This window comes from Cinclus cinclus, chromosome 31, assembly GCF_963662255.1.
Source record: "Cinclus cinclus chromosome 31, bCinCin1.1, whole genome shotgun sequence".
NCBI classification, from domain to species: domain Eukaryota; kingdom Metazoa; phylum Chordata; class Aves; order Passeriformes; family Cinclidae; genus Cinclus; species Cinclus cinclus.
In genome coordinates, this window is record NC_085076.1 from 2,944,019 (window position 1) to 2,969,376 (window position 25,358).

General features: G+C 55.8%; 3 protein-coding genes across 8 annotated transcripts; all 3 read right to left on the reverse strand.

Moving 5' to 3' along the window:
- Window positions 1-494: 494 nt before the first annotated feature.
- On the reverse strand, window positions 495-13,818 carry RPRD2 (regulation of nuclear pre-mRNA domain containing 2). Of its 4 annotated transcripts, XM_062511167.1 has the most exons (11): window positions 13,593-13,818; window positions 9,702-9,831; window positions 9,332-9,432; window positions 8,220-8,294; window positions 6,916-6,968; window positions 6,299-6,425; window positions 5,747-5,922; window positions 4,847-5,132; window positions 4,299-4,574; window positions 3,868-4,071; window positions 495-3,276 (listed from the first exon to the last, which is right to left on the reverse strand). In XM_062511167.1, exons 1-11 carry the CDS (start codon window positions 13,816-13,818, stop codon window positions 626-628), a joined length of 4,305 nt encoding a protein of 1,434 aa, XP_062367151.1. In that variant the 3' UTR covers window positions 495-625. The 4 variants fall into 4 exon arrangements, with proteins under 4 accessions (XP_062367151.1, XP_062367152.1, XP_062367153.1 ...); XM_062511168.1 differs by lacking the exon at window positions 8,220-8,294; XM_062511169.1 differs by lacking the exon at window positions 3,868-4,071.
- Window positions 13,819-14,631: 813 nt separating this feature from the next.
- PRPF3 (pre-mRNA processing factor 3) lies at window positions 14,632-24,127 on the reverse strand. The gene is made up of 16 exons (XM_062511273.1): window positions 24,009-24,127; window positions 22,265-22,436; window positions 21,673-21,803; window positions 19,073-19,219; window positions 18,892-18,975; window positions 18,553-18,773; window positions 17,950-18,256; window positions 17,162-17,328; window positions 16,638-16,720; window positions 16,340-16,483; window positions 16,032-16,131; window positions 15,812-15,925; window positions 15,551-15,669; window positions 15,205-15,288; window positions 15,028-15,089; window positions 14,632-14,851 (listed from the first exon to the last, which is right to left on the reverse strand). Exons 2-16 carry the CDS (start codon window positions 22,407-22,409, stop codon window positions 14,705-14,707), a joined length of 2,055 nt encoding a protein of 684 aa, XP_062367257.1. The 5' UTR covers window positions 22,410-22,436; window positions 24,009-24,127; the 3' UTR covers window positions 14,632-14,704.
- A 120-nt stretch (window positions 24,128-24,247) lies between these two features.
- MRPS21 (mitochondrial ribosomal protein S21) lies at window positions 24,248-25,272 on the reverse strand. Of its 3 annotated transcripts, none has more exons than XM_062511597.1 (3): window positions 25,242-25,272; window positions 24,911-25,000; window positions 24,248-24,451 (listed from the first exon to the last, which is right to left on the reverse strand). In XM_062511597.1, exons 2-3 carry the CDS (start codon window positions 24,991-24,993, stop codon window positions 24,271-24,273), a joined length of 264 nt encoding a protein of 87 aa, XP_062367581.1. In that variant the 5' UTR covers window positions 24,994-25,000; window positions 25,242-25,272; the 3' UTR covers window positions 24,248-24,270. The 3 variants fall into 3 exon arrangements, with proteins under 3 accessions (XP_062367581.1, XP_062367580.1, XP_062367579.1); XM_062511596.1 differs by having other exon boundaries at window positions 24,911-25,003; window positions 25,242-25,263; XM_062511595.1 differs by lacking the exon at window positions 25,242-25,272 and having other exon boundaries at window positions 24,911-25,227.
- Window positions 25,273-25,358: the final 86 nt, after the last annotated feature.

Sequence of the window (25,358 nt, forward strand, 5' to 3'; positions counted from 1 at the left end):
ACACACACAAAGTCAACAGTGATCCCGGGGGGGGGGGGAACCAACAAAGCAAAACAAAACAAAATCAAAAGATCCCCAAATTAACCCAAACCCGACCGACAGTCTTCCCAAGCAGGGGGGACCGGCTTGGGCCTTCTTGCTGCCAGAGTCCCACGGAGCTCCAAGGTGGGTTCGGGTGGCTTCCTCGACCTTTTTTTTTTTTTTTTGCCTTGTTTTGGTGCTTTTGGCGGCGGGGGGGGGGAAATCTCCCCTCCCTGCAGCAGCAATTTGGGGATCGGCTGGACACCAACACCCCAACACCACTCACTGCTCCTCTCGAAGCTTTCAGTTTTTGCTTTTAATTTTTTTTTGTTTAAACTTTTTCAACTACTACTGAAGGTTTTATTTAACAGCAACGTGGCTTCTTCTTGTTAAAACATTGGTTTGTGTCTGTTCTCTCATCTCACCCAAATGCCGGGGGGGGGGGGGGGGGGGGGGGGGGGGGCGCTGGGGAGTAGAACCAACTGAAAAGTACAGAACATTTAATTTAGGAGAAGGTTACAGGGGTCTTGAGGGGAGGAAAAAAAAAAAAAAAAAAGGAAAAAGAAAAAAAAAAAAGGGCAGCCCCGGGAGCTCGGGAGCTGCTTCAGTACCGGGGAGGAAAGAAGGGACGCTTGGGGGTGAAGAAGGGGGCCCCCCCCCTTCCGAAGGGTGGCCGTGGCCGCTTCAGGCTCTGGAAGGGGTCTCTGCCGCCGAAGGGCTCCCGCGGGCGGAACTCGGCACGGGGCGTGCGGAGCAGGACGGAGCCGCGGCCCCCGGGGTCCCGGTGCGCGGGGGGGCCCAGCCCACGCGCGGCCCCGAGCTGCTCCCGGGGCAGGGGTCCGGGCCCCACGGGCTCCCGCGAGCGGGGCAGGGGGTCCCGCGGCTGCGCCCCCCCGAAGTGCTCCTTCAGCGTCCCTTGCATCGTACCGTGCTCCTTGGGGAAGGCGCCGGCGCCGTGCTCCAGCGGGGGCGGCGCGGGGAACGGGACCCCGCCGTGCTCCCCCGCCGGCGGCGGCTGCGAGGGGAACGGGACCCCGGCGTGCTCCCCGGGCACCGGGGGCGGCGGGGGCGTGGGGAACGGGACCCCCGCGTGCTCCACCGAGGGCGGCGGGGGCACGCCGTGGGGCAGAGGGAGCGGCGCGGGCGTTTCCTTGGAGAAGGGGTTGGCGTGATCCACCGACGGCATGCGGGGAGGGACCGAGTGATCCCTCGGGAAGAGGCTGCCGTGGTCCTTGGCGGGAGCGGGCGGGGGCACGGCGGGCGGCCCCACCGGGTCCCGCGGGAAGGGGTTCCCGTGCTCCAGGGGCGGCGGCGCGAGGGGCGGCGGCGGCGGCAGGCGGTGCTCGAAGGCGGAGCTGAAGTTGTTCGTTCGGAAGTTGTTGACGCTCTCCGGGAAGGGCTGCACGTGCTCCTTGTAGGGCGCAGGGAAGCCGCCCATGCCGGGCAGCTCCGAGGAGCCCGAGGGCCCGTTGTCGAAGGCACTCCCGCCGCTGCTCAGCTCGAACCAGCCCGCCCGGCTCCCCTCACGCCCGTGGCCCCGGCTGCCCTTGCCCAGCACCCGGATGGACTCCACGGTCTGGATCGGCTCCCCCGACATGCCCCGGCTCGAGGCGTTGTGGTAGCCCAGCGTCTCGATGGGGGCTCCCTTCTCCTCGGTGCTGTCGGGCAGGTCCAGGCAGGAGGAGGAGACGCGGGTCTCGATGCGGTAGTGCTCCTCCGGCGGCTGCGGCTCGCCCTTCACCGCCCCAGACAAGCTCCCCACCTCACCGGAGCTGCTTTTAGGAATCTGCCCAAAATGCTTCTCCTCAGAGGGCTTCCGGGAGGCGTTTTTGAGCATGTTCTTGAACTCAATGGTGGAGGTGGCAGAGATGGAGGAACCCACGGGTTTGTCCCCGCCCGCCGCGGGTGGTCGGCCGGCGGGGCTGGGGAGGGCGTTCTGGGGAGAGAAGAGCGAGCGGTGGGGAAGCGCGTGGGGCGAGTCCGAGTATTGCTTCTGCGGGAGGCCGGGTTTGGGCAGAGTGCTGTGGTTGGAGTCTGGAGTAAAGAACACATCGTTCTTGCTGGGCGATGGGGACCCGTCCGAGGCCGAGTCCTTCCCCCTGCGGCCGTAGCTCCCAAATATCCCTGGGGACGAGGGCAGCGGGTCGCAGCTCTCGCTCTGATCCAGGATAGACCTCATGGCCGGGGGGAAGGACGGCTTCACGCCGAACTCCTGCGACCGCTGACCGTAGCTGGACAGCACTGGCTGGTACTCCGCAGAATCAGCGACTTTACTCGATTTCAGGATAGACTTGACCGGCTTCTTCTCCAGGTTCAGCATGGCCGAGGGCGGCGGCCCGGAGTAGTCAAAGTCGCGGTAATCCTCGTCTTCTTGGAAAGATGTATCTGGGTAAAACTTCTCCTGGGAGGAATCCATCAAGGAGGAGGGCATCTCCCTGCTGTCCGCAGGTGGCTTGTACAGGCTGGCCGGGGACTCTCTGCCAAGGCCAAAGGGCCGGTAGCCGTGCACGGAACTGGGAAGTTCTTGGGAATATCCATCGTCCCGGCCCTGCAGAGGTGACCTTGTACTGCTGGGAGTCGAAGAACCGGGGCTCATGATTTTTGACAGCAGGGAGATCGTGTCGACGTTGCTCGACGTCGGCTTGTCCATCATCTCGTCCTGGGTGGGCGTCCCGCTGCGCTCGTCACGCACTGGTGTCCCGTCCACATTGTCCATGGAAGTGCTGGTGGGACCACGCTGGAAGTCAGAGGTGTGACTCTCCGTTGCCATGCTGGACCCCAAGCTGCTGAGTATGGGAATATTCAAGTTCAGGCCACTGAAGCCAGGATTTCCCTTCAGGAAATTGTGTATCTTCATCTCCAAGCTAGGAGAAGGGGGTTCTGATTCCAGCTTGGCTTTTGAAATTTCAGAGGATTGACCCAGTGAGGTTTCTGTTGGCAAAAGGGAGGAAGGACTGGTAGGGAGAGAACTGGAAAATCCCAGGGAATTAGTGGGTGGCTTAAAACCAGAGCTTGACAGTGCTGGGGTATGTCCGACGGGAGCCTTATTGACTGAAGTGGAGGAAACCTCTGCGGTGGTTGAGTTAGGAGAATAACCAAAACTTTTGGCTATAAAGGGCTGTGGATTTGAAGGAACATTCCTGCCCTTCATGCACGGCACAGTCGTGGTGGCTGGCGATGCCGAGGTGCTCTGCGAGGCAGCTTCTCCTGACTGAACGGTGTTTCCAGCCACACTCTGCAGCAAGGACGACAGCCCTGGAAAACACAACTGCTGCATCAGGTACTGAGAACAGAGGTGTATCACCCCAAGCCCCTGCCATGGGAAAGGCTCCTATGTTTGCACTGCAGATGTCCCCCAGTCTCTGGCCACAAAGAGGACTGGATTGTGCTGCACTGACATTAGCACCTAGTGAGGTGCAACCTTCTGCCAGAGCTTGGAGTGATCTACAAATATAAATTACACTGTCAAGTCAGGCAGATAAGAACTCGTCCTGGTCTGCAGCCAGGAGTGGGAAACCCTGTCCTGCTGGCCAGGTGACCCTGGTAAGGTGCCAAAGAGGAAGCAGAACCCTTGGGCAGCTTTCTGCACATAGAAAGCACAGACACCTCTTGGTGTCTTGTTCTGTTCAGGGAATGTTCCAGACACGTGCACTTCAGTCACAGCACAAGCAGGAAGTACAGGGAAGGGACAGATCTCACTGTTCCGTGACACCTGTGCTACCCAAGACCGTTCCAATGACGTTTTTCTCCCTCTGCTCTCACTTCAGGAAAAGCAGAGCAGCACGTTTCAGCCTGGCCACTGCCCTCAGACACCTGCCAGTCCTTCCCCAACACCCACCCCAGTACCTTGCAGCGCTGGCGCTGTCTGAGTCTGGGTTTTGGAGAGAGCTGACAAAATGCTTTCCGGAGTTATCTCAACTTTGGAGAGAATGTTTGCTAATGGATTCGAAGGAGCAGATGGGGTTCCCAGGACAGGAGTCTTCAGGCCACTGGTGAGAGCTGTGGGGCTGGTCGGGGTCCCTGGCGAAGGTCTCGAGGCGGGACTCACACCTGGGGCAGGAGCACACACCACTCACCTGCGCTGCTCCGGCAACGCACATGCGTTTCGCTCAGCTTTCCCACAGGCACAACGCAGCATGAGCAAGGAGAGGCTCAGGAAGCGACACCATGTGCCAGAGACCGAGCCAGGCCTCTGAAAGCAGTAACTCACTCACGTTTATTTTGAGACAATTAAAGCTTTAAATGATCACCCAGCTCCGTCAGTGCTCGGCACTCACCTGTGCTCTTCATCACCGACGTCAAACTGCTCAGGATGGAGCTGATCTTGGCCAGGTCCACGTTGGCCAGGTTGGGTAAGGCGAGTGCTGGTGCCGGAGGGATGGGAGCTGTGGTCACCACCTTTGGAGCCGGGGGGGTTGGAGGGGCTGGGGCCGGTGTGGCCACCGTCCCCGAGGCCGTGGCAGCCGCAGCAGCCGATGGCACCGCCTTGGGGACGCTCTCGGTCTTGGCAGGGGCCGGGGCTGGAGCAGCCTGTTTGTCCTTCCTCTCCTCCACTGCAGTGCATAGGGGGGAACAAGAGCAGAATGGTCACTCAGTCCCACAAAATGACTCAGGGAACATCAGTTCCGACTCCCACAAATGTAAAAACATGTTTGGTAAAGTGTTTTGGGAGATGGAAATTACCACGGTGGGACTGGGACTTCCCTCGCCAGGAGATTCAAACCCAAGAGCCACAGCACAGCACGGGCTTTGTGCCTCCTCCACATCCCAAATGAAGCTGGCAAAGGCTGCTTTGTCCTGTAATTCCCAGGGGACAATCACATACCAATGATTTTAGACGTATCGTCCTCCACATCGGAGAGCTCCATGTCCTCCACGTCCCGATTATCTGTCGCAGGCTCTGGAGACACCATCTTGTGGCCCCCAGCTGCTGGAGAGCGGGTGCTGCTCTCCTCCCCCATGCCCTGGAAAGGGGACTCGGAGCCCGTCGGAGATGGAGCGTCCATGCTGGGAGAAGGGACCGGAGACTCCTCGGGATCAGGAAGGGTTGCTTTCAGCTGGTCCAGCTTTTTCTTCAGATTGCTCACTCGGTTAGCAAATGTTTTGTAGGCCTAAGGAAGGAAGGACACTGGACTGGGGATCTTTCGTGCCTCAGTCACTTCCTTAAGGAAGCAACAAACAGTTTGAGAAAACCAATTCCAAATCCCTGGATCCTGCAGTGGCAAGAACTCGGCATCGCCAGGGTGACAACCAAAAAGTGCTGAGGATAAAAACTTTTTTCATTGATTTAAAACAATTTTCTTAACCCCCCAGTATTTTAACAAATATATTCTGCCTACTTTGGTAGGGTCTGGAGGGTGTTGGTTTTTTTTATAACACTTGACTACTGTCCTTTCTTTGCTTGTCTAGTTCTTACATAAATCCCAAGTTTCCAGAATTCAGGATTTGTCACACTAACTGTAATTTTGTCCTGTTTAAGATTCTAGAGGGGATCCAGCATTCCAGCAACACACACAAATTGAGCTTCCAACCGCTGTGTTTTAAGAGCATATCCTTGTCTTGCCCAAAACCTCCATTCTGCTCTCTTTGAAAACCATCCTTACATCAATCCTACAAACTTTTTAATTTGGGAATAGAGATGAGGCATCTTCCAGCCTCCGAGGTGCCCAGTGAACACAGGCAGATGCTGTTCCACCTGTGGAGGATCCAGAAAAAGCACACTTACATTTGCCACCACCTTGACTTCTTTGTACTGTGCCTCGTAGAATATCCCGGCGTTCTCCAGAGCCTCGGTGAGCGAGGGGCCGTTCTTCACTTGCTTGTCCAAGCCATTGACAAATTCCTCCAGCTTTGAACTTGCTTCTTCGAACTCCTTGGAGAACTTCTTCCCTCCTGTTTTATCTGCAGGGAGATGAACGCATGGAAATGAGCTGCCACATGCCCAACTACAGAAGTGCGGCCTCAACGGCAGCAACGAGATATTGGGACAGCAGAGCTGCACACTCCCAGACCACCCTAGCCATCCACTGGGGTCTGGCAAGGAGGAGGCCTACTTGCTGGCAGAATGTTGGTTTTCAGACATTCATTTGCTTGGTCTGAGCTCTGCACCTGAGAGTTTCGACAGAAATTCAAACTAAACAAGATTTTTCACTCCTGTTTGCTGGTTCTTAAACCCCACTCTGAAATTCTGGCATTTTCCAGACACAAATTCTGTCATTTCCCATCTCAGCAGAACTGAGGAGCTTCCACAACACCTTTGTTGACCTCATGGCTTTACCTTTCAAGCACTTGAGTGTCTCAGTGCTGCAGACATCCACCCTCATAGTGGAAAGCTGCTTCTCCTTCAGCTCTATCTGATCTTCTGAGCGCTTGTACAGCAGCAGCTCATCAATGAGGGACTGGGGCTGGAAAAGAGCAAACAGGAAAAGCCTCCTCATCACATTCCAGGGAAGGGAAGCCCTGCCTCTACTCTGGTTCCAGACTGCTTCCAACGAGAGCTAACCCAGGAACCATGTGGATCCCAGGATTTTTAGCCTCAAATCTCCCAATGAGCAATCCTGGGCTCAGGCAGCAGCTGCAGTTCCACACACCTGGTTAAGAGGGGATAGGTATTTTTTATTTACTCCCCATTTCACTCTACAGGTGCCTGTGCATTTCATGAACAGGTCCCACTCTGTCAGGGAACTGAATTTAGACCAATTTCTTGCCACCAACTCCTCAACCACCCCAAACAATTCACAAGGATGTCCTGAGCCTGCCCAGACCCTCCCTGTACCAGCCCCATGGGTGTCCCAGCTCCCACATCAGAGGTGGCTCTTGGGCCTGGGGTCACCCCACATGCTAACCCCCAAGGTGGGGGTCAGTGCCATGGGTCACTTCCACTCACAGACTTACTCGGAATTCAGCAACAATCTTGGACTTCAGAGCAGCTTTTGGGTTGGTGGAGGCTGTGGGGATAAAGGAAAACTGTGAAGAAATTGAGGAACCACATCCTGACGGAAAGTCAGTCACAAAAGGCAGCCTAATAAAAGATACTTTAGGATAATTTCATGTGTTACCCATCACATCCTCCCCTCCATGCATGTGTCTCTCAGTGCTCCGGGCTCCTGGCAGCTCATGGGGACATGGACACGCACAGCTGGATTGGGACTGAGCTCAACAAGTGACACTGCTGCTTTTTCACATGCTCTGAACATTTCCTGGGCACACCTTTTCCTCAGGAAGGCAAGTCCCTGCAATGGTCGATCTAACAGCCTTACCCAAGGAGTTACACCTCTCTACAAGGAAGGGAATGGTATTCCCAAAGTGCCAGACCTGGAGCTGACATGGAGCCCAGGTTCCCTGTGGGCAGGGTCTCCTTTGGGCACTTCCTAGGTCTGACCATGCTCACAGCCTCAACAACTATCACACCTGGTTACAGGGTGGGGGGCCAAGTCCTGCTGGCAACAGACTTAATCCATCAGATTCTGGACAGAACAGGAGAAACAGGAAAGAAGAAATGAGCTGATGAGAAGCAAAGCACTAAACCCTCCATCCATGCTGGATCCAGCCCAGTTCTGTCTGGGAAAGCAGCTTCTGGTTAAGCCCAGTAATAAACCCTGCCCAATTTTTTCAACCTTCTGATGTCACCCTGTGCCACTCGTCACACCTGATGTCCCACATGTCACACATCACACCTGATGTCCCACGGTCGTACCCGATGTCCCACACATCACATCTGACATCTCACCACCTCTGTGGGGACCACTCAGGGTGTTGGTGCAAAATGAGATCATTAAGGTCACTCTGTTATAATCAATTCTCTCTTGCTGGTCTGGGTTCTGGACTGCTGGACTGTCACATCCTGTCCCTGCACTCCCAGCTCCAGGTTCCTCCTCCCAGCCCAGCCTGCTTGGGCAGGACTGTTCCTGAGCATGAAGGAAATGTCCATCTGCTTCTCTCCATCTCTGATCAGCCTAAGAGCAGCTTCCAGGAGGTTCCACCAGCTCTTTCCTCTCCTGTCCACAACCGCTGCTCTCATATCTTATTCTTGCCTCACTTCTTTTCTTTACAAAGTTGTTTTCTACCAACACCTCCTTGGTGTGCACATCTTGGGGCCCTTCTGAGCCTGCAGGCTCAGCCCATGCTGGGCTCAGCCTTTCTGCTCCTTGAGCAGACAATTTCTGCATTAGTGCACAGAGTTCACAGTGTTTCCTTACTTTGTGATTTCTTCCACGGCTTATTCGGTTTGTTCAGAGACTCTTTCAGCTGCTTCTGAGTTTTGAAAGTGGTACCTGGAAAACATTTCATTTTTGGCAGTCTGGCATTATGGGATTCTTGTCAAAATCTGGTTTTTTGGTGCCATACAGTTGCACGGTGAAAGAGTGAACAGAAATTTGTTTTAAAATACCTCGACCAACTTCCTTAGATGAGCTGCTGGATGCCCAAGAGAACCTCAGTTTACTCAGGAATGCAGCAACCTGGGGGTGGTCTGCCATTTTTAAATCAAGTTTCTGTTTGCCCTTACACTAAGGCAGTTCAAAAATCACAGGAAAAAGGGAAAACAAAAGGAATCTAAAAATGAAACTCTTTAGGGAGGCTGTAATGGAATCAGCATCGAACAGACAAGCGCTGCCCATGGGGAAAGCAGCCACAACACCTGATTTACCTGAAACCTCACAGACCTGTTGTCAAGTTACAGAAACGAGCCATTTCAGAGCAAAAGCACAAACGTCACTTCTCTGCATGCAACACCCAGCTCAAGCCTGTCCTCGTGCCACAGCCCAACCCAAGACACCACACTCCTCCTGCAGTGATGGCCACCGACCTTCAGAGCATGCCAGAGGGCTTCCAGAGCACCTCCAGCTCTTTGGGGTGTGAGTAAAGCCAAAACCTGATATCCTTCAAGTACTGCACTGCTAATTCCTGGTTTTAACTGGCTCCACGTGTTTCTTCCCTAAGGACTTGAGGACTCTTCACCCTCCAGCTTTGCTTCATTAGTTAAACCAGCCTATCATTGAACAGGACTTGGAGGAAGAGCCAGAGCACCCTGGTGAAGATGTATAGGACCATTTCAGCCTCACATTCTGTTTGCTCTCAGCTGGAGAAGTTCCAGCTCACATGAAAGAATTCACAGCTGCTTTAAGAAAGGTACAAAAGAAGTAAAGCAGGAGAATCCAGCGCTGCTCACGTCCCACACCTGGCTACGTTACAGCCCGTGCCAGGTGCAAATGCCCCTCATTCCCCTCCTTGACCCCAGACTATTTCTACAGCTTCAGAGAGCTCACGTGGCAGTTTGTAAGGTGAGAAATGCAAAGGGTAAGTAACTTACTCAGTGCTTCTTTCAGTGCCAAAATGGTTTCCTCAGGGTACACGTTTCTGTCCTCCCAGATTTTGAAGATTCTTTCAATGGATTTGGAAACAGATGGATCCCTGGAAGAGAAGAGTTCTTTACCCCCTGACTGCAGGACACTGGTGCAAGGCTTCCCTCACTCCACAGGATAATTTGAACCAAACCCCCCTCCTGTGCAAATTAAAACCCAGGTCATGCCAACTCTGGCGCACTCTGCAAACACATGGCTTTTCCAACAGAATGCTTTCAAGTTCTGCTGATGTTTCTAGAGAGTTTGAGGTGTCATAAGAAAAAATTATCCCTTTTTGAGACGCTCAGCGTCCCAACAGCCCGCTAGTTCATTACTCACTTCACTAATGAAGCAGCCTCAGGAAGCACCTCTGCAAAGGTGTCCCGAAAGACAATGGCATTTTTCCTCTTGCAGTTCTGTATGACATCATTGGCCAAGTAAAAAAGGTTCAGCCGATGAGGAAAAGCAGCTGAGGACATAAGAAAACGCAGTCAGCATCAGACAGAAGTACCACAACAGCCACATCTTGATCCCAATACTTCAGTGCTGCTTTCGGGAAAGTTTCAGAGTTTCCAAGGTCCAGCATGCAAACCCTGGGGACTAGAGAGGACATCTTCAATTTACAAATGACTTTCAGACTCCCCCAGCTGTGCTTGCTCCTCTGACCCTCCTCAAGTTCAAAAGCTCCAAACTGAGTTACTTCATCAAGCCCCTTTGTCAGAGTGGGTAAACTTGGCAAGCTCCTCCACATGCTAATGATGGTAATGAGCTCCATCAGTCCATTAAAGGACATTCCCAAGGATTAAACCAGAGGAACAGTGCCAAGAGATGGTGTTACTTCACACACCTGTGTGTTGTCACCTCTCACCCGCCTGTGTCACCCCTGGCTGCAACCAAAGTTTTTATCTACAGACCCCTCAATTCTCTCTCCTGCTTCATTTTCCAGTTGTCCCTATGTTGGTAGAGCCACTTCCCACAGCACAGCTGCACCTTGCAGTTCTCCAGGATTCCTCTCAGGAAGTTCAGCATCCTCCCTGGTCCAGAGCCCCGGGTGGGAGCTCACCCCTCACTCACAACCTGAACAAGCTCCCAGCAGAAACATTCTACCCGTGCTGCCCTCCCAGCATCAGGGTGAGCTCACAAGTGAACCAAAGTTCAAAAGGAAGATCCTGCACAGAAGATCCTCCTCTGAGGGGAAGCAGAGCTGAGGACACAGGGAAAGGCTTAGCTCAGATGGGTCCTCAATTCCCCAGGGGTCCATGTCCCTGAGCCCCCCTGAGCCCCTGCAGCAGCACTGGCTCTCCTGGCCCTTGAGCATCACTCCAGACTTGGCCGAGGAAGGGCACAGGGACAGAGCCCTCGGGGAGGCCCTGTTCCTGAAGTCCTGTCCCTCCACTGTCCCTGCCCCAGGACACACAGCAAAGGCCTGAGAGCCAGGAGTCACTGCCAGCAGCTGCTCACGCCCAGCCCTGCATGGAGCCCCAGCCCCCACATCCCAGGATGAGCTTTTATCCCTGACCCTGCTCCTCTGGCTGCTGCCACCTCACGGAGCCCCAGCCCCCACATCCCAGGACGAGCTTTTCTAGCACAGACTCAGAGAGTCAAGGACTTATGACCAGAACCTGTTGCTCACAACCTGTGCCCTGAACGTGCTGACAGGGCAGGTTGAGGTGGGTTTTCTGGAGCAGAGTGCTCTGCTCTGCCTAGAAGGCTGGGAATTCAACTGTAACAGGGCTGCACTCGTCTGGTGCTCCAAAACAATTTGCAGCCAGCTTTCCCCAAAATGCCAGCCTCGATAATCTCTCAGATCATCATCCCATTGGAATGGGGCTTCTGTGATTTAGTTAAACCCAGTGCTTGAGTGCCAATTCTCCCGTTGCTCGCTGGATATTCCCTCCATCCCAGAGATGTTTCACCAGAGAGAGCATTGATCCAAAGAGATCTCAATAACATAAAAAAAATACATTTCAAAGAATTGTAAGCCTTTGACTGAAACGATCCAGATTCTACACAGCAGAAAGAAATCTGGAGTGGGACTCCAGCCTGATGCTGACCATAGAGAGCACCACTCACCCAGAGCAAAGTTAGAGCCACAAGTTGCAAACCAAGATACACCCACACTATACAGGAGGAAAGCTCCACGCTGGGTCCATAGGAAGGCTATGGACATGAACCACAAAGAAAACCAGGTGTCTCTGGATGGAACAGGCTGTATCCAACGGGTGAATGGCTCCCCTCAGCTTAAACCAGCAAGGGCAAGCAGGAAACTGCAGAGCTGAGCCCACCCCAGCCCCACCACCTGCTCCAAACCAGGCACAATGGCACCAACAAAAATGGCATTTCAGAGCCTAGGGACAGGTCATCCTCAATTCACACTTAAAACACTCTGACCAAAAAAACTCCAGCAGGGACACTTGGATTCCCACCAGAACTTCCCAAAGGTGAAGATACAGAAAAATATCCTTGCAGGAACATTCCTGTTGGGAAGCTCTGGCTGTGACCGGCACAGCTCAGAAGCAAGTCACCAAACCAACAGCAACATGTCAAATACCAGCATCCCTGTTTGTCCTGAAAGGACACAATTCCCAGGAGCCCCAACCCCACCACATTCCCCCTTGCAAGGAGCTCCCTGGGAAGAGCAGGTTTGATGTCTCCATAGAAGCTTTGGAGTTGAAACATTTAAATGCTCAGAAAGGAATCCAGAGCCACCTGTACTCGCTGTGACACCACCACTGAGCTCCTGGGGCTGGGACTTCCACAGCATGAGAACTGTGAGGCCCTTGAGGCAGAGGATGAAGGTAGTGGATTTTGTGAGGGAAAAGCAGGGAAAAAAAGCCTCTGGAAGCAGGGAGTAACCAAACAATCAGGGATCAGGACATGGCAGCATCGCAGCTGCTGTCAAGGATTGCTGGAGTAGGGTAAGATGGTTAAGGAGGGACCTGGATAAAAGGAGAGGTATGCAGGTGAGATCCTCAGAAGTGCTGTGAACAGAAACCTTGAAAGAATCCCACAAAATCCAACAGGAATTCTAAGCTGGTGCCAAGGGCAGGAGCCAAGAGCCCAGCAGCAGATGGGAGCAGGGGCAGAAACAGGGCATCAAGGACCTGCAGGTGGGAACAGTTCAATGGCTTTTGATGAGCTTGGGAAGGGGAAAGGAGTGATGGAAGAGCACTGAGGGCTTCGGGAGGAGCCAGGACAACTGTGAGAAGGCCACGTCCAGAAGAGTTGGCACATCCTAAGGAGAGATGGGCTGGATTTTCTTCAGGGGGGGCGTGTGCTTGCCAAGGATGATGCCACAGTGACAAGGGGTGTCCAAGGGAGGATTTCCAGGAGACCCAGGGCACTTCCTCTAAGGTTCTCACCTTCCTCTCCTTAATTCCATGGAGTACAGACAAAACAGATCAAACTCTGGGGAAAGAAGATCTTCTGCATTCTGCAGTAGTGCCTTGATAAGAGAAACCCAAATCTCCCACATTTTCCAAAAGCTTCAGTATACAACAGATCAGCACTTTATGGTGGGAATGTTACCTCCATGTTCCCGACAAGCAAAGCTTCCTTGAACTCCTGCAAGAGTCAAACCTTCCCACTGTTGTGCTGAGCCTGCTGCCAACACCAACCTCCTCCCTCCAGATCAGGGACACATCCTGATGGGCGCTGCAGACCCCAGTGCTGGTACCCGGACTACCTGTGCCCACCCCAAGGCTGCTCATGTCAGGCAGGGCACAGAAACAAGCCCTGGTCCCCAAAGTGCTGCTTTACAAGATCATGGATTCGGGAGGACAAAGGTGCCACCACGGAGGTGCAGGCAAGCATGTTGTGTTCCTCCAAGGATGACAACAAGGTGATGCACACGGGACGAGAGGGCACGTTTTCAAAGTAAAAGGGACAGATTTAGATTAGGTGCCAGGAAGGAATTCTTCCCTGTGAGGGTGGTGAGGCCCTGGCACAGGTAGCCCTGAGAAGCTGTGCCTGCCCCATTCCTGGAAGTGTCCAGGGCAGGTTGGATGGGGGTGGAACAACCTGGTCTAGTGGAAGGTGTCCCTGCCCATGGCAGGGGGTGGGACTGGACGGGCTTTAGGATCCCTTCCAACCCAAACCTTTCTACGACGACGAGCCCGACCCTGCGCCGCGGCCGCCGACACCGGCCGGTCCCCGAGTGCCCGGCGCGGGCTCGCCCCCGATGGCGGGGCCTGGACCCCCGACCCGGCCGCCCCCCGGCCCCGCACTCACAGCGGCGCAGCCACTTCATCCAGTGGTACACGATGGTGCTGTGGTGCCGCTTGTTCTCCAGGCACCACGAGGAGAGGCCCTGGATCGACTCCATCGTGTTGGTCACCGCCTGCAGCTTCCTGTCGAGCGAGGCCTCGAGCGCGCCGGCCGCGGACGAGGCGGCGGCGGCCGAGGAAGAGGAGGAGGACGAGGAGGCCCGGCCGCCGCCTCCGCCGCCCGCCGCCATCTTCCCGCGCTGCTCGAGGCCGGGCCGCGCGGGGGGCGGCGCCTCACGGGGCGGCGGGGCCCGGGTGGGGGGGCCGGGCGGCGGTCACGGCCCGGGGGATCGAGGGGGCTCGGGGGTGCTCGGGTGGCGCCAGAAGGCGGTCCCGGCCGGGGAGAATCGCTCGAGCCGGGCGGTGCCAGAGGCGGTCCCGACCCGGAGGGATCGCGGGGACCCCGGGAGTGCCCGGGAGGTGCCGGAGGCGGTGCCGGCCCGAGGCGGTGCCGGTACCGGAGGCGGTCACGGCCCGGCCCCCCCCGCGCGCGCCGCCCGCCCCCCCGCCGCCATTTTGTGACTCCTGCACACGGGCGGGACGCGCACGCGCATGCCCCGCCCCCGCCGCGCCTGCGCGCTCGCCGCCCCGCCCGGCAAGATGGCGGCGCCCCCACCAGCCGCTTGCTCCCCTCCCCTCCCCCGCCTCGTGCCCGTGAGGGGCGCGGAGAGCGCGAGCGCAGAAGCGGCGTTTGTGCCGTAAATCCCAAAATCGCTGAGGCTGGAAAGGACTTCTGAGTCCAACCCGTGACCGATTCCCACTCTGAGTGCCACAGCCAGACGTTCCTTGGACAAAGCCAAGGACGGGCACTTGAAGAAATTCCCCGACGTCCAACATGAACACAGCTCCATCCTTAGAAAAGAGGGGACGTGGCTTCTACCGCCCGCTCCCCCTCACAGGCCCCCGTCCCTCAAACGCAGGGGCATTATCGCTCTTTGCGCCCACCCCCTTACCCAAAAACACGCGACGGCGATTTGTTTTAAAAAATATGTCTTTAATGGGGGTGCTGAGGAGAGCGCTGGGAGCTGCCTGGCTCGGGGCTGTGGGGCAGGAGCGGCCGCGGGGCCCAGGCCGGGCTCAGTCCGTGGACTCGAGCACGGACTCGCTGAGCGCCAGGTCCCAGTAGTGCTCGGCGCTGTGCTTCTTGAAGTGCTCGCGCGCCATGTTCTCTGTGGGACACTGCTTGAACTTCATCTCGCCGAAGCTGCGATCCTTTGCCGTGCCCTGCGGGAGACAAGGGGTGACATCCCACCCCAGTTCCCACCCCCTGGCTCCAGGGCACGTGGGGAATGCAGGGATACGTGGTTACTGGGGCTACAGCTCAAGGAATGTGATGGAGAGCTGTGGGACACTGTCCCCCCTCAGCCCCATCCTGGTATGGAACCACCATCATGACTCACCTCCCAAACCAGAGAGCATTTGTTTGTTTTCTTAACGGACTCCTCGTCAGACTCATCATCATCTGGAAAAACCCCGGCCAATAAAGCCCATTTAGCCCCGGGCCAATAAAGCCCATTTAGCCCCGGAGGTGGAGCAGGACTCCCCCCTCTCACACCAGCACAGCACCTCTCACTCACCCTCTCCCTTCGTGTTTGACGTCTGCTCGTCCCACTTTATTCGATGCAGCATAAGACGTTTGAATTTCTTCTGTGCTTTCGGGCCTGTGGAAGAATCAAGACTCAACATTCTCAGAAAATCCCTTAACCTGCTGCTGGTGGAGGTTCCCTTCCTCATAGAATGATCTGGGCTCTCTGACTGTATAACTGCACTCTGCAATTATTGCCAACCCCTTTAACGATGTAATTAAGGGAGTTTCTAATTGCCTCCTTGCTTCTTTGTCCTTCTCTAACCCTGTCACTAATTTCCACAAAAATTCCTGCTGGAGGCAAGCTTCAGGATGCTCTGCAGCCTCAAAGGCCTCACCTCCTTCTACCACCACCACGTTGACATCTTTATGCAGGACCACCACGCCTGTGAGATACAGCTGCCCAGCATTTGCCTCGATTTTGAATTTTTTTGCTGGATTGCTCAAGTTTCGCACCCTAAGGATAAGATGAAAAAAATTATCAAGTGTTCGCGGAAAACCAGAACTTTATCCCAGCCCTGAGAGGTCCCTCTGCCCCAAGCAGGCCCAGCAGCAGAGCTTACCTGTGAGCTCTCTCTGAACTCCCTGAGCTCACTCACCTGTACACAGCTATGTGAACTCCCTGTGAAACATCTTCCTTCAGCTTTTTCACCTTCTTAGCTTTCCGCTGCTCTGCCGTGAGCTTCCTTGCTGCGTTTGCTTCCTCGTGAGCTCTAAAAACAAAGAGGCACCACTGAAAAGACCAGTCCTAAACAAAACACCAGCACTAAATCCATCCAAAAGCGTCCCCGAAATGTCACAGTACAAATTACTACTTACTTCTGTCTCTTGGCCATCTGTGCTCGGACGTGAGCTTCCACCTTTGTTGGGTCCTGGACAGCTTCTGTGCCCAGCACCCGCATCAGGTTGGAAATCCTCACTGCAAGGGAGTGGAAGAGGTGCTGGGAGGGCTCCCACTGGACACGGCAATGGGAGAGGCTCCCACTGGACACTTTCCCACCAGAACACCTGCACACACATACACCCACTATCCGTGTGGATTTCAGTTCCGTGCCATCCCACCAGGGCTGTACTGCTTCAGCACTCCAAATGCATCCATGCCTGGCCAGGGCCTGCCTGTCACTCACCTTTGGGCTCTGGTGGTGGCATCAGGCCCAGCCTGACCTTCTCCTGCAGCTCCTTCTGGGCTTCTCGCCGTGTCTGGCGCCGTAACTTCTTCTGCTCTTTCTTTGTTAAATACACACCCAGGGTCACCGGCGTGTCACTGTCCACTGGCAGGGAAATGAGACCATGAGGAATGTGCCCTGCAGGAGCCAGGGGGATGCAGGAGCCAGGGGGATGCAGGAGCCAGGGGGACACCAGCAGTGCTGCGTGGAGGGCTCGGGGCTGCTTTAACAGCCAAACTCCCCCAAGCCAGGGCCATACCCGGGGGGTTGAGCTGGGCTGGGTGCTCCACCAGGTTCGTGATCCCGAAGTACTCGTCCTTCTTTGAGGTCGTCCCGCCTTTTCTAGAAAGGAGAAAGTTGGGCATCGTGGCACCATTCCCAGCAGGAATTCCTGCACAAATCCCAACCCACAGCTCAATTGGCTGAAGGAGACCCACAGTGACATGGCCTTAATGTACAGGTGTCCCACCCTACTTCGGGGTTCGGAAGCAGGGCCCCACATCCATCATGAACACAACTCGTGCAGAATGCTCATGCTTGGAAACAAAACCAAACCTCCCCAACTCTGTGCTAAAATATCCCCCCAGCTCCCCAGCAGCTGCCTACTACAGCCCTCAGAGAAACTCTGGGAGCAAGCCCAGTGTCTGGATCTTGGAGATGAGAGGTGGAATTCAATGCTCAAGCACGAACATCTGGCCTGATTTCCCCATGTGCTTCCCAGACCCACCGTGCAGCTCCTGAATTCCTGCTGTGGCAGAACCATCAACAGCTGGCAATACTCACAAATCCAGGCCATTGGGGATGATGTAGGAGTCCCACCACTCGATCTCTGGGATCTCTCCCTCCTTCAGCTCCTTCTTGGGTGTGATCAGAGCCAACTTGGTGGAAGTGTGAATCCCAGTTTTCCTGGCAGCCTGGGAGATCTCTGCCTGCAACTTTTCTAGCTGAGCCTGAGAACGAGAAGGAAAATGGAACAGAAAGGTCATTCCAAAACAGCAGAACTTCTGTGAAGAGCTGAACACAAATCACCTGCTGATTTATCTGGGTTTTTAAACAATTTATAGCAGACTGCAAGAGAAACCACACAACACAGTGATGGCAAAGGAAGGATCTCCCAAACCTAATAGAATGCTGCTCTTATTCCTGAGCCTTTCAGGACCATGGAACCTTCCCAAAGGGACATCTCCCTCTAGGGACTGTATCCCTGGACTTTTACTCTTCCCTTCTCCCCAGAACTTGGAGTGTTTTATCAAAACTCATTTAAATCTCCACCTCTGAGTTGATCACTCAGCCAGAGACAAATCTGCTCTCTTGGGAACCTTCAATGTTTTGTCAAAAAAAGGAGATTTTGCCTTTCAACAGGTGAAGACGGTGCTGAGAAAACCCTTTACACACACAAGTGCTAACTCGGGCACATGCCATCCCAACAAAAACAGGGTTTTTAAGGCAAAGTTTCAGGTGATTTGACTGGAAAACTTCTCAATCAAAGGGACCCCAGGTCTCTTTCCAGCCCAGGAGAGGAGAATCCCCTCCAACCCATGCTCTCATTAGCAGGATGAGACCTCTGATACCTTTGTTCGCAACCTCTGGGCAATTTTCTCAAATTTGCCTTTTTCATGGAACTTAAAGGTGCGTTTCTGCCGCTGGGCCGGGGTTATGGAGACCCGGGGGTCAAAGTACGTGTTTGACTCCATGTCTTCTGAGGGCTTTTCCTTAAGCTGCTGTTTGAACTGCTCTCTCTTCACTGCTCGGATGTTGGCCTTGAGGGTGGGCATGCGGTGGGTGAGCTCGATCTCCTTCCCGCTCGCATCCACCGTCCGGCCCTGCTCATCCAGGATCAGAGGCGTGGGCTTGGTCTGATCCTTCAGCTCCACTTTCCTGGGGGCAGGACAACATCTGTTACGTTCAAATGTGAACACAGCACTATTTCAAAGGAAATTTCAGCTTATTCCCACGGTTTCCATATTTTTACAGCTCATCCGCACTGCCAGAAGTGACTCCAACCTTGTGCGCACAATTAGGGAATCTTGGCCAAGGGAGAAGGAACCTTCATTTCACCTCTTTTAGTATAAAATTTGTTCCTTCAGCAGCAGTTAAAGCCATTGCTAGGAAACCAGCAGCACTGGAGAAACCTTTGGCCCGCCCTGCCTGGCATTCTGGGCTCTGGTACTCACGGCGGCGCGATGCCCATGGCGTGAAGGTTGGCCAGCCCCACCATGTTGGCATTGCCAATGAGCCCTGGTTTCAGGGCCAGCTGAGCCTGGATCCGGGCCTGCAGCTCTGCAGCTTTCCTGGCCTTCTCTATGGCATCGTTCATGAACGTGGCTGCCTGCGAGGGCTGGATCGTGTTGCCAATGGGGAGCCGTTCCGATTGGGACGAAGAAGAAATTTTGGGCTGTTGACAGAGAAGGAAGTTTTGTTCCGTGCCCGTTCCAGCAGACCCAGACCAACGCATGGCAGCTGAAACAGGGGCCAGGGGTGGGCAGGGTTTACCCACTGCCTGTGGAAGATACCTGTGGTGTGGGAGGACTGATGAAACTCAGCTGCTTTTTCCTCTCTTCAATCTGCCGGGTGGCTGCCTCCATCATCTGTTTGATCTGTGGCAAAACAGACAGCGAGTTTTTCTACGATTCCTCCGTTTGGGACACAAGTTAGGATAAACTCTGTCTTGGGACACAGCCCAGCTAGACTGACCTGGAGTTTAGTCAGCATCCCTGGGCTCTCCGACGGTGGGCCTGGAATGACTTCAGGCTCATCCTCAACCTCCTCAAACCGTGGGATGCGCCGTTTCTTGACGCCAGAGGATTCTTTAGACACTTCAGAGTCATCACCAAACACATCCTAATGTAAAGAAAGAGCAGAAAGCTGTGGTTACAACAGAGAGTTCTCCCCTCAGACCAGGACTTGAGATGAGAAACCACCAGCATGTCTCTGTTCCGGCTCCATAACGCAGAATTCCAGGGCAGCACGTGGAGGCTGAGCCCACGCCAAGCCTGGGCCCTGGTCCCCCACCAGAGAAACACTGATGACATCCATGCAAGAGCGTGAAGGACAGGAGACATGGCAGGGATGAGCCTGCCTTACAGCACCATTGCTCCCTCAGGTGCTCAGAGAAGGGGACTGGCACTGGGGAGATTTAAGGTCTCAGCGACATGGAAAGATAGAAAAAGCCTGCCCAGAGCTGATCTGATTAGGATAACAATATTTCCACGTCTTCCACCAACTTGAAGGAATCTGCACTGTCCTACCATGCAGTCCTCCCAAAAGGAGGATGTGGCCCTGGATCCGGGGAGGGTTGGGACACCTGCAGCATTCCCTCACACTTCAGGCCAGACCACTCCAGCTCAGATCCAAGGCCGGAGCCACTCCAGAGAAGCTCAGCTCAGAGAGCACATGGAGCAATGGCCCCGCTGATGGGCTTGCAGCAGCATCAGTTCACCAAACAAAAGGCACGGAACGTTTTTCACAGAGCTCTGGTCAGGCCCAGCCCAGCACCTGTGGCTGTGGATTCCATCGTCAGCGCCTGGTTTGTGTATGGAAACCTGGATCTGTCTGTGTGGTGGTTACTGCAGTGTGTGTGTCAAGGTGTTATTTGAAAAGAAAATATACACACCGGTTGGGAGCGTTAGTTGCAATCCCTTCTTCACTACAACGGTTCATATCCTACAAGGACACTTCCTCAGCCACACAGGTACTTCTTGGAAAACCTACAAGTTCAAGAGAAAGGACTTGCCCATAGTATAATGTGTGGAAACTTTACGTTCAGTTCCTGACCTTCCCAAGCCATGACCTACCCCAGAGTGAACCGAGGAGCGGCAAGTGGCACAGCAAGTGGCCCTGGGAATCATCACTGCCCGACGCCATGGGATCTGCAGTGCCAGGACAAATTCCTCTCCACAGCCTGAACTGGGGCAGGGTCAGTCAGTCTGCAAGTGCTGCCATGACCTGACCACCTCAGAGACTGGTTTGTGTTCCTGCAGGGTCCAGACAGACCCAGACCATGATGGAGAAGTTCCAAGAAATGTGATTCCGGAAAGAAGAGTGAGAATTTGGCAGGAGGAATGCCCCTCTCTGTGCCAGGAGCCAAGAAAAGAAGGATCAGTTTCTGCTGTTGCTGCCTAGCCCAAATTCTGGCTCAGCCAGGAGCCAGGAACACCAGCAGTGCTCAGGACAGACACCCCTGTATCTTCACAGGGAAAGGTTCCCCTACTGCACCCTCAGCCCTGCTCGTGCTGCCACCAGCAGATCCCTCTGCCAGCGCTTGCTCTCCAGCCACCCCAGCTGGCTGTCCCCACACTCCTACCATCACCAAGTGATGGTACTGCCAATGTCCCCACACTCCTGCCATCACCAAGTGATGGTACTGCCAATGTCCCCACCTCTACCATGCCCCTGACCAGGCCCAGGGCAGCAGTTGGACCTCCAGCCCCACCTGTCCTTCACATTCCCACAGCCCCAGGGACCTGCCCAGCACCCACTGCCATGGAGGGAAGAAAGCAAGATCCTAGTGGAAAACAGGGAGTGGAAGCACCTTGTCCCAGCACTCCCAAAGAGATCCAGATCCTGAATGGGACTGTTCTGGCTCACCGAGGTTCAGTGCTGACTACAAGTGTTAGGGAAACCCAGACTGCCACAAAATAGGAATGTCAGGAAGAATGAAAGGAACATCACTGTGAGTAGGAGCAGCATGGAGAGGGCCTGTCAGACTTGGCAGAGTGATGGGAAAATACAATTCTACAGGATACTGAGGAAAGTCTTCAAGAGAAGAAGAGAAGTGAAAACAGCTTTGGATGCACAAGCCTTACACCATCCCAGGCAAGGGAAAAACACCAGAGCAACTGAATCCCAGCTGGAACCAATCCTGTGCTAGGACAGGAGTTGCCAAAAACCACCTACTGCTGATTCTGTGTGGAGAAAAGGAATGAAAACCCACCAGATCATCCAGCACAGAGCCCCACGTGCTGCACTGGGGCACAGGAAGCGAAGGAGAGTCACTGGGAGCAGCTCTCCCAGGCTCCAAAGGAAAGTACAAGCATGAGGAGCACTGAGGAGAAGGGAGATGAATCCCCATGGATTTGCTCCACCAGCCTAACAGAAAGCCAAAGCCAGGCTTCCACCTTGCTTTGGGAAAGAGAACTGCAGGGTAAAGGCTCCCACACTTCATCATGGAGAGGAGTCATTTCTCTTGAACGTTCCGAGCTGTACCTCTCTGGAAGAGGAGAGTGTGCCAGAGCACCAGTGCTGCCTCCAGGCCACCCAACCACAGGAAAAACCAGTCAATAATCAATAATCACCTTTAGCTCCCGCTTCCGGTTACGGTCGCTGTTGGATTTGGAGTGCCGGGAGCTTCGTCCTTCCTCCACTGCCTCAAAGAGCTTGTCTACAAATCGCAGGGTGGAATCATCCAGGAAGGGTTTAAGGTGGTCTGCAAAAGAGGAAAACCCTGTCAATGCAGAATTCTGAGCTTGAGGTGAGCAGGAAGACTGAGAATCCACAGATTCCTTGGAAGATGTAAACCACTCAAATTGGATTGTGATTCAACTCTACAAACACAGGGAGGCCTTTGACACTCTGGAAGTCCCTGGGCTCTGTGGATCCTGTTGTCAGGAATATTAAACTAAAGGATTAAGGGAGTCCGGGCCTCATGCAGAAGCAAAGTAATGGGAAAAAAACACCACCCCAGTTAAAATACCACTTCCAGTTCCCTGGATAAGGAATTAGTGGGTACTTATCAGATTTTGTCACGTACTGCAAAGCTTCCCACAGCATCTGGTCCTATGGATTTGCCTGTACTCACCTCATGGAGACTGAGAGAATTGCCCTGTGCCCCTGCCCCTCCACCCTGGGGAGGTCTGGGCTGTTTCACAGACCCAGCTCTGGACGTACCGGCCGCTTTCTTCTTGTCCATGCCCTTCCCGACGCAGTTGAGAGCCGCGGTGACCACGGTGGGCTCTGAGAATCCCAGCACACGCTTCACTGTCTTCTCGATCCATGGCTTCAGCTCGTCCAGCTCCCGCTTGGACAGCGACATCTCTGCCCGGAGCCACCCGGCTTGGAGCTGGAAGGACACACACGACACAGAACATTGGCACCTCCACGCCCTTCTCCCTCAGGATCAGCTGGGAAATGCTCTTGGAGAGAATTTGTGCTCCCTCGTCTTTAAACCTTGGGCTAAAATGAGCCAAGCTCAATGAAAAGGAAGGTCCTGACCCCAACAGGGGACTCTGGACCTGCTGCGTCCCACACGCATTCCCTCACAGATCCCAGAGAGATGCACTGCAGGGCTCCTGCTTCCCAAACCAGACCAGTAGTAGCTGTTCTCAGGATAGCCCATCCTGTCCTGGCTCCTCCCTGAGCTCCTCAGGTCTCTTGGTGCTGCCAGCCCAGTGACAAAGGCCTCTGAGCCCCCCAGATCTCTCCACGGGGTTGCTCCACAGTTTGGGAAGACAGATGCACTGCAAGTGGAACACGTGGGACACGAGAACTCCCCGCTCCCACTGACCCCATGACAGGGGTACAAATAAACCTGAGCCCCTTCCCCGACATGCAGCCCCAAATCTGAGCTGTTTTCTGGCAGTCACATCCCCTCACATCCTGCAGCACTCACAGCCTGGGCTGTGGCTGCAACTGCTTTTAACTGGCTCCAGGTCCTAATCGGATCTGGGAACCACAGGGAAAATCTCCTTAGGGATGAGCTCAACCACAGTGCTCCCCATCACAGGAGCCCTGCAGGGCCATGGCACCAACATGGGGCTGTAGGAATGGACACCTGGCATGGCTGTCCTCCCTGCAGCTGAGATCCTGGTGTTCAGTTATCCTTCCTGAACCTGGGAATAGGGCCCCGAGGCTCAGTCCTAACACAGAGCCCCTGATTTCAGGTCCGTGGGCAGTTCCAGGAGGGGAGTGCTGCTGCCTGCAGCGTTCGGGCTTCCTCCAGAGCCTGGAACCCTCTGCAAGTTCTACTTTTCCTAGCAGCTTCCTTAGAAACAGGTTAAAATACAGCACAAACCCGGATCCCTGCAGAGGCTAAGACAAGCAGAACTAACGAATTACGGCCCAGACACATCAACAGCTCCGAGTACATCCGTAATAAACCACAGAACTCGTATAATTAGAGCCGTTTCAGCCTCCACTCGACCTGAGCTCCAGCAAGAGCTGCAAGGGAAGCAGCAGCTTTACGGGTGCTCTCCCGTAACACCGGGAGAGAAGAGCCACCGTGGGGAGTAGCGGAGTAGCTCCAGCAGCCGCAGCGCTCCGAGCGCCCGGGAGGACACAGCCCCGGTAACCTGCATCAGGATTAACGAAAGCGCACCCGAGCACCGCCCGACCGCGCCGGGGTTCCGCAGCCTTCTACGGACAAGGACGGCCCGAGCTCCGTCCCGCGGGAGACACGGTGCTCCCGCCAATCCCAATCCCGCGCACCCCAGCGGCCCCGCAGGGCCCGGCCTCCCCCGCTGCCGCGGAGCTGCTCCCGGGGCCCGGCCCGGCCCCCTCAGCGCGGCGCGCCGGGCGAGCGGCTCCGCGCGGGCCGGACCCGTGGCCACCACCGGCAGCGCCGCCCTCCCTCTCAGCAGCCCGCCCGCTTCCCCCGTCCCCTCCACGCCCTCCCGGACAGCCGCGTTGTCCTCACCGGCCCCGTTCCCTCACGCCGCTCCCGGTCCCGGCCCGGCGGCCCCTGACGGTGACGGCGCGTCGGAGCGGAAGCGGAAACGGGCGCGCGGCGCGTGCGTGGGGAGGCGCGCGCGCGGGGCGCCGGGAAGGAAGGCCCTCGGCGCGCGCTAGGCCCCGCCCCTGGTTCCGCCCACCGCCCCCGCCCCTTCCCTCGTGCCCTCATTAACCAAACTCAATTAACGGGTATCAGAGAGGGAGTGTCTTTATTGGGGCCGGCTCCCTCAGCAGCCCAGCCAGGGGTCCTGCCGGCTGCTCCGCGCCAGGAAGGCGATCCTGCGCGCCATCTCGGCGCTGTACACCCGCCGGCACGCCTCGAACGCGCGCCGCCGACGCGCCCGGCACGGCTTCTCGTAGTACCGGGAGCGCCGCACGGCCTCGGCCACGCCGTCCTGCGCCAGGATCCTGCGAGAAGGGAGAGAGCGGTGACAGCGGCAGGAAAGGTTCTGAGATGTGCAAGGAGGGAGGAACAACCATCCCCCGCTGCAAACCCTGGCCACAGCTCGGTCCCCACGGGGACCCTCAGTTCTCCTCGCTGTCCATCCATGAGGAGGGGAAGGAATCCCTCCCCGAGCTTCGTTTAAGGTGGGACACAGCGATGGTACCGTCTCCTCCGCCTTCCAAGGAACAGCGCTACCCTCCCCTGGTTCTGTGCTCAGCTATTCTTTTATTTCGTTCTACTTACACCCGCAAGAGCTGGGCGGCGGCGCGGGACGTGAAGCTAATGAGAAAACTCCGGCACGCCCCTCCCGTCACTTTCGGCCCAATAAATTCTGGCTCTGAACCCAGTACGGGAAGGAATTGGGGCCCCGATTGTCGACCGGGCTACGGAGCCCTGGCCCCACGGTTTCCTCCGATCCTCACCTGTTCAGGACGCCGTACGCCGCCTCCACGTTTCCGTTCTGCACCATCACAGTGCGGCCCACGAAGCGGAGGTGGTTCGCCATGGCCGCCCTGCTGCGGGACGAGGCAGGTGGGACCGGGCGGCGCCGGGGCTCGGAGAAGCCAGTCTCTCCTGCCCCGGGACACAGCAGGGAACTCCGGGTACAGACAGGGGCCGGTCCTTCCCGCAGAGTTCCAACGGAGCACGGCAGGGACCCCTCCACCCCTCGCCTCACGAACGGCCTTGACGGGGCGCTGGGACTCCCCCTCCCGCCCCCGGCTGGCCCCGGTCCCGCTCCTCTCCCGAACTGACCCGGTGGTGCCGCAGCCGCTCCGTGCCCCGACCGGAAGTAACTGTGGCGGAACTTCCGTTGGGAGGGACTTCCGGCGGCCCAGGGAGTTCCGGCGAGCCAGGGCGGGGGTCGGGGCA

Coding starts and splice junctions, on each gene's coding strand:
- RPRD2 (XM_062511167.1), bottom strand. CDS start 13,818: ATGGCGGCGGGCGGCGGAGGCGGCGGCCGGGCCTCCTCGTCCTCCTCC. Junction 5,923..6,298: donor GACACTCAAGTGCTTGAAAG/GTAAAGCCATGA, acceptor ATCTCCCTGCAG/ATAAAACAGGAGGGAAGAAG. Junction 3,277..3,867: donor GACAGCGCCAGCGCTGCAAG/GTACTGGGGTGG, acceptor TGTGTTTTCCAG/GGCTGTCGTCCTTGCTGCAG.
- PRPF3 (XM_062511273.1), bottom strand. CDS start 22,409: ATGTCGCTGTCCAAGCGGGAGCTGGACGAGCTGAAGCCATGGATCGAG. Junction 15,289..15,550: donor CGTGGTGGTGGTAGAAGGAG/GTGAGGCCTTTG, acceptor ATTCTTCCACAG/GCCCGAAAGCACAGAAGAAA. Junction 14,852..15,027: donor AATGCTCTCTGGTTTGGGAG/GTGAGTCATGAT, acceptor TGTCTCCCGCAG/GGCACGGCAAAGGATCGCAG.
- MRPS21 (XM_062511597.1), bottom strand. CDS start 24,993: ATGGCGAACCACCTCCGCTTCGTGGGCCGCACTGTGATGGTGCAGAAC. Junction 24,452..24,910: donor GCGTACGGCGTCCTGAACAG/GTGAGGATCGGA, acceptor CCCTTCTCGCAG/GATCCTGGCGCAGGACGGCG.